General features: G+C 39.0%; 1 protein-coding gene and 1 long non-coding RNA gene across 2 annotated transcripts; both read left to right on the forward strand.

Annotated features, from left to right (window-relative positions):
- Positions 1–1,248: 1,248 nt before the first annotated feature.
- On the forward strand, positions 1,249–3,765 carry LOC131789653 (uncharacterized). Its single transcript, XR_010716259.1, has 2 exons — positions 1,249–1,411; positions 2,670–3,765. It is a non-coding gene; the product is annotated as an uncharacterized lncRNA (long non-coding RNA).
- A 1,670-nt stretch (positions 3,766–5,435) lies between these two features.
- On the forward strand, positions 5,436–6,586 carry LOC136276767 (uncharacterized protein C7orf57 homolog). Its single transcript, XM_066161533.1, has one exon. It carries the CDS (start codon positions 5,526–5,528, stop codon positions 6,306–6,308), a length of 783 nt encoding a protein of 260 aa, XP_066017630.1. The 5' UTR covers positions 5,436–5,525; the 3' UTR covers positions 6,309–6,586.
- The last annotated feature ends 870 nt before the right edge of the window (positions 6,587–7,456 follow it).

The following is a 7,456-nucleotide window of genomic DNA, read 5'->3' on the forward strand; positions in this document are numbered from 1 at the left end:
CGAGGTTAGTTGTGGCTTTCCACGGTACTATCATTTTCGTGCTTAGCCGTTAGTCTGACAAACTTGAATTGTGTATTGACCTGGTTTCATTTTCCTATGTTTCTCAGAGCCGTGATGTCTAAAACAAAGTCGAAAACTGTGTTACAATGGTCGTACCTTGTTGCTAAGGTAACGAACCCAAAACATTCAATTTGATCCAAGTGTGAAACGATTTTTCTAATTAAATTGCTATATCACAAAGTATCCTATGAAGTACATTGTGTCGGGCCGGTAGTAACAGCGGAGATTCGGATAATATTATTACAGGCGTGCTTCGTTGATATTCCAATGTGGAGTTTGAAACATTCAATGGAAATTAAACTTCTACACCCTAACATCAGTATGTATTTTCTCCATAATGTTCTCTATAGATTTCATTTGGTACCGACAACGAGAATTTGTTTGAAAATCAAGAGCTTCTTTTGTTGGTGATCATTTCCTTTATTCTCGTGACCTCGATGTTTGCCTTAGGGGTGATACTGATAGGGGAAAATAGTTATTAATCACACTTACGGGTCAAAGGGTTTAGGAGAGGAAAACGATATTGCAAGGAACGGCGATTTGCCGAAGACCAATGAATTCTGGTTGAGACGTTTCGGTTTTTTCTTTCTTTCTTTTTTTCGACAGTAAAGGAAGGTTAATGTACTGGAAGCTCTTTTAATCCTTGCATCCACTTCGTGTAATACTCTGGCGGTTAATCAAAACCATGTTTTTCCATCTGTTTCGTTTTCCCACCGGCTGAGTGTGCGGGAAAAAAATTGTAGAATTTGAAGCCGCGCCGCAAAACTAAAATTTCTCCCCAAAAAAAACTAAAAGAAACAAACCAAAAAAAAAAAAAGATAAAATGGGCTCATTCGTACGAGAACGCATTAAAAAAGACAAACTATCGATAAGGGTTCCACTCAGGACAAGGGTACACTTTCTGTAAAAAACTTCATGACCAGAACTACACAGTTTTTTTCAGGAATGAGACACTTCATTAGTTACAACAAATCGCTTGTCTGCGCCAATACATAAATTATTCATCATATTTTTGGTTAGGAAACTCCGCGTGCTATCATGTATGTCACAAATCGGTTCCTAAACAGCAGCGTAGTATTGTTTACTTTAAAGTAAATTAAATAAACTTCAACGAAAATGTTCGTTGTGTCCAGAGTAAACAAATCGAGGGATTTTAATGTCACTCGACCACATCCGGGGTACGTCGCCTGTCGTCATTTTCAAACAGTGGAGAGCAAAGGTGACACACGCAGAATCGTTATTGATTGTGTTGCTATAGTGCGTTTATCTCGTCAGCTTTGCTTGGCACGATCAGTGAGGATTTTTTCCTTCGCCGTTGTTGCATTTGGGAAGTAACTCTTTAGTTGCCCAGGTGAGTGAAACCTATTGGAAAGTAAACGGACTCGACGGATTATGCAAGCATAGCTTAGCTGTGCGAAAGTGAGTCTGGTTCCCGAAATTTAAATTTTAAGCTTTAACACGTCGAAGTCGACGGTGTTCACCTTCGCTATATTTTTTCGAGCATAACATATTTTCTGAAACGTAGTTCTTACATAGATATTCAAAACCTTTAGGCAGTTTTCGCGGTTTTTCCCGACAGACAGCGAAGTACCTTCATTGATACAGAAATTCTCTATTTCTTCTGAGGTTAAAATTGCTGTTTGTAAGTGATAGGAATCGGGTCGAAACAACAGTTCCTTTCGTTTTGAAAGGAAGTCGACGAAATGGGGAAGCAATGGATCAGAGCATGGCTTTTTACGTGGTAATATTTATGTATTGAAGTACCTTCTTCGTTTTGGTTAAAAAGATTTATTCGAGCGCTGTTAACATGAAATGACTTGGCATAATTTCCGTTGCAATCATCTACAGCTCATCAACTTTACGGCAGATGACAGATTAACGACAAGGATTTATTTTTAACATTAACATGTGACCTGAAAATCCAAATTTCCGAATTTGACACCACATTTCCTTACGTGTAAAAAAGAATTTACATTTTGGTGAAATAATTACAGTAAAGGCCTTTCGTTGTTTTGTCTTTTTAATCCCTAAGTTTATTTTTGCTAGTAATTGCCACTCTTTGTGTACTCACGGCTTTAAGTTATTCCTTTTCAATTTGACAGTGATTTGCTTGGATAAACATGACGAATATTTTTCTGTCAATCTTACAGTATTGTATCCTTGAAGTTAAAACGTATTCGTGATCTCTGAATAATTTTTGGGTTTATTTAGTGATTCCGAAAAACCGAACAGGCTGTCGCATTTTAAAACGTAATTTTCTTGAACCAGCCTGAGCTCAAGGATTAGAAAAACAGATTGACTGATGTATTTTTTGAAAAGATATTTTTGTCCTGTTTGACTCGCTTTTTTCTGTTAGGAAGCAGACAAACTCTTTGAAAATCAATTATAAAATATTGTATCAATTTCGATCATGTGTTCCCATGGCGATGAGAGAGGAGTATATTTAAACGATGAATCAATTAAATTTTAAGGGGTCAAGCCAGGCTTATGTGATTCTAGAGAAAAGAAAAAATAATTCAATAAATATAAGTGCATATCACGATTGTCATGCACCTCTTTTGTGTGTGATGCCTGGAGTGTCATGAAGTTTTTCTCTATTTTTTACACAGAAACGAAGTTGTGTCTGTGGAATGACCCACTTGGCTCCCTGTTTTGCACTTAAAACTAACAGCAACCCTTTGTCTTGTCGTCACGGAACGATTACGTAGAGGAATATTTGGACGCCAACGAATTGCGCAATAAAGCTGATGCGTAACTTTCCAAACACTGGCACAACAACTCTACCACGCATCTCGCAAATCGACTGTTTACCTCAGAATCGCTTGAATCCGGACGAGTTTGAACAGAAACGAAGAGCAGATAAGGTAGGAGAACACGAAACTCACATCATGGCTCAAACAGCGGCCTTGAAAGAACAGAGCTTTGGCCGCCGTGGTAAACGGACGAATTATACGTCGGGGATCTTGCCTCCCATTTCGCAGATTTCCATGGGGGGAAGACAACTCCCGGCGGAAGCGAGTGCAAAGGAAGAAGGCTTGAAGCTTCCTCCGATTTCCCAAGTGGCTTGTCTCGGGGGCTATCTCGATGAAAAACAGCTTGTGATGAAACAGTCAAAGTCTAGAATCAGAGACAGCGATTCTGAGTTTGTAAGACTGTCTAAAGCTGGTGGTCAGAAAAACCTCCTGTGCTACACAGAGGCAGATTCTTCGCCGCGCGAGGACGCAACGAACGCGAACACATTTCCACGCTCCACTCGTTACCATCCCGGGTTCACTTCAGAGGCAGACCCAAGATGGCGCCCATCTCATTGGTCGGACTTTTCGCGACAGAAGCAAGCGAGAAGTGATCATAAATTGATATGGAGGTAGATTGGCGTGATGGCTGAGCCATTCACGGACAAAGGCTGAAAAGATATTGCTTATTCATGGGTTAAGCTTATTTTAAAATGTACAGAGTATAAAGTGCGAACCGGGTATGATACGTAGTAAATGGTAACATGTTAGGGGAATAGCTGTCATTTTTCTGATTTGTAGCCGAATGGACACATTTAATCTAGAAAAGGTAATTGATGAACTCCCTTGCTTTAAAAGCTGTTGAAAGTTATAAAAATAGCTGAATTTATCGTTCTTGTGTAAATAGGAGATTATAAAGCAAACTGTCCCAGTCGTTTACCAAACGAAATTAAACGCTCATTTTATGCGTCAACCTTGAGTACTCCTTTGCTTTTACATTTTTTTTTCTAGTTCTCTTATCCTGTCTGTGTTTCTTTTTTCTCAATTTACAGTATATTGTTTTCTTTCAAACGAATCAACTAGCTTATTTAAAACATGAGAAAGTGAAACAACGCCAGGGTATTTCGGTAACTTGCTTCGTTTTACTGTTAATCCACAGAATGACAGAGTGTTGTAAAGACTCAGTGAGATCAGTACATAAACGGGATTTAATTAACTCAGGATTAAAAGGTTACAGGATTCACATATTTTCGTGAGAAAGCATACATTTGTTGATCTCCTGTTGACAAAAGATTATTCTCATTATATAAACCGCAACCAATTTCTCAGTGAGTTCACTTACTTTTGGAAATGCCATCGAATTTCTTCATTTCTTAATGAGTGCGTGAAGGATAACGAAATGGATAGAGTTAAAGTGAATTAAATTATTGGTAGAGCCCATCTCCATCGAGTTCGTTGAAAGCTAAGCCAGATTGATCTTAGCAGCCAATCAGAGCATAGGTGAATACCACCAAGGAGCTATTGAGATTTCAGGCGAGCAAGGAGCCTGCGTACAGCGCGGGAAAACGCGACTGAGCAAGGTTCCCTGGTTTCAGTTTTGCGTCCGATTGCTGAAGCAAGGAGGAGCGAGTTTTTTAGATCAGTAACAGGAAGGAAATGAAACAATATCAGCGAATATGCGATCCCAGATTATATTTGACACTCAATGCTGGAAATTGCTTTATGAGTTCGTTGGTTATTTTAGCGTGGTTTACGCTCAGAGGATTAGTTATAGTAGTCCAAGTCGGTGTGTAATCATACGAGTGATTTACACTTACACATCCAAGACACGTACACTGTTTTATAAGTGCTAAAACACAACATCGTTCGAGAATTTTATCGCAGTTTTGATTAGCCTCATTTATTGGCTCAGATCGTGATCTCTGATCAACAAATTAGCGCACCAATTACTTTTTATGCATGTTATCGATCTAATTCCACACCAGTTTTTCGTACGAGGCTGCAAGCTGCTAAACTGCGTCATAATTCAATAATGAACACTGACGCCAGTAATTGAAGAACACGACCTCGCGCCGCAGAACTCTGATAAAATTCATTAAGGAAACAACGACAAATGATGAGCCAAAGCTAGGCTTCAAACGAGTAAGTTCCGTTAAATTTATTATCTCTCGTTAAAACGACTCCAAACTACGATAAGAACATTTTGTTTTCGACTCGTGCGCTTTGTTTGTAACTACTGAGAGCATGCTTCCAAAACTTTGTTATACCTAATCATCAAAGTGTGTTTCTTATGTGTTGATTTTATCTGTTTATCTCTCACTTTTAAATCAAGTGCTAATGAGTAGCGAAGATGGATTTTTTCTGTTTGTTTTCGCCCTAATTTGAATCGTACTCGTTTTCGTTTAACATCCATCCGTCCGCGCAAGAATATAGTTTTGACTACAGCTGCAAGTTTCAAGCTACTAAACTCTCTCGTGAAAGAATTGTTTATAAAAGTTTTCGACATACTACAATTGCGGTGGACAATTCCCTTTCTCATTAGCTAGTAGAGAGATAAACAATACTTATTAAAAATCCTTTGATGTAATTTTTTTGTTCAAATGTTTAAAATTGTGAAAAAGCTTTCAACTTGACGCACCATCGAGGATTAATTTTCATTCTGTTAGTGAATCACTTTCGTTCAGATTGTATGGAAAGACTCGTGAAGTATAGCCTGGAGGCTTTTTAAGTAATATGGCCAAGCCCTTTTACAAGCCTTTGGACAGGCCAGAGAGGGAAGAAATTTGGTACTGTTATTACGTTCCTCGTCAAAAGCCAGACTCAAAACCAATTCAGCGTGTTCCTATTTCACAAGTGCCGGACCTGACTAACGAGACAACCAGGCTAGTTACTGAAAACAAATATCGAAATGTGGGCAGAGTTTTGGAAACTGATTCAAAGTACGTGAAGTTAGCCAAAACTGGCGGGCGAAAGAACCTGTTATGTTATAAAGAAAACGAACGCGAAAACAGCGGGCCTAAAAGATACGAAGTAGCCGCGTGGTATTACCACGATAGTGACATGGACAAAGAAAATGAACTCAGTGAAGAGGAGAGGCATAACAGATACAACGTTACGTATGGGAAACGGTGTTATAAGATTTCTCAACTTGAAAAACCCATTGTATATCAGCGTCCGGATTATATGACGCATTTGGAATCAGAGGAGTTGATCATGTCGCTGGGCGCATCACATCGCATTCCAGATCGCCCGATCTTCGGCTTCGACAGGTTGTCGTTTTGGAAGCGAGACGAAGAGGAAAAATCGAACAAGCTGCCTCCTTTGGTGGTAAACGAGAATGCGAGGGAAAAATCTGCGCAGCTGGGCTCTCCCAAAAAGTTTGTACCAACGAAGAAGAAGGTGAAGTTGCCAAAGTCCTCTAAGAAATCTCAGCTGTCCAACAATAGAAAATTGTTCAGTTCAGGTTATGCTACAGAATGGCATGAAAAGTGGTACGTGAAGGCCTTAAAGAAATGATTATTCGACCGCTAAGACTGGGGCTACGGAACAAACAGACAAAGTCAAGGTTTTGTTATCTAGCGAGTGACCATTGCAAAACTAGTTAATGAACAGTCAGAGAATTCCAGCGAAGATTCATTCAGAATATTAACCGGAAAGTTAAGTTCTGAGAAAAAAGTTTCGAAAATTTGACTTAAATAAGAAACTTCGTCCCATCACTTTACAAATTTGTAGACTTTTGTGAAAGCAGGTCTCTCGCGTTTAGTGTGGGGTACTTTGTGTTAATTTAATTTCATATCGGGTTTTATATGTTGTATAAATAGTCCATTGTAAAAAGTTTTTGTCGAGCTTAAGAAAAATGTTTAGCTTACATGTACCAGTTCAAGATAAGCAAATATTCCATCAATAAGATTTAAAAAAATATGAACGTCATGCAAAAATCTTAAAAGCCCTGTCTATCAAATGTTACGAGTTTATTTAAATTTCTCTTGAGTTTTAGACATTTCCTTGTGGGATAACATTATTTTAACTAGCATGGTATTGTGCAGTTGTACCTAAAAGAACCGAGAAACTGGCAAAACGATCACCAGGAGCGAACAAAATAGAACCTCTTTGTCAATATGATAGGTTGTTTCTCTAAAGCCACCTAAACACAAACAAGAAGGAACGAGAGCGTGCAAAAAATTTTTGATGTTATTGAACATTATCAGGTACAATTGTTTATCGTCGATGCCTCCTGTCGCATTCCAATGATATAAGATCATACAAGTAACTCTGACTCGCAGTGCGCCTTTTATTTCAAATGTGTGGCGCAATAATAAAGGCACCGGTCGAGAACGCGAGATATTTGTCCTTTGCCATTAATTAAACCGAGGAAAAATCGGCGACTCATCGACTACATTCCAGACCATCCGAGAATTCCGACCGCACTCGATGTGGCCTCGACGTACGTGACACGGTGTAATTAGAAAAACAAGTAAACGTGTTTAGAACAATTTTACGAGTCTTGTCACGAGCGTGGGGCGAAGGAAAAAATTGTTAGTTCCCATTGAGAGTCGAACCTTAAACCCTCAGATTCCGCGCTTAATTTCAGCTACCACTGAACAAAAGCTGCAGTGAGACAGAACTTAAGTTGGTCCATGAGACATGACCGTTTCATTTGAAGT

Source organism: Pocillopora verrucosa, chromosome 14 (assembly GCF_036669915.1).
Source record: "Pocillopora verrucosa isolate sample1 chromosome 14, ASM3666991v2, whole genome shotgun sequence".
Classification (NCBI taxonomy): domain Eukaryota; kingdom Metazoa; phylum Cnidaria; class Anthozoa; order Scleractinia; family Pocilloporidae; genus Pocillopora; species Pocillopora verrucosa.

What these genes read in the sequence shown, in the direction of transcription:
- LOC136276767 (XM_066161533.1), top strand. Translation starts at nt 5,526, where the DNA reads ATGGCCAAGCCCTTTTACAAGCCTTTGGACAGGCCAGAGAGGGAAGAA.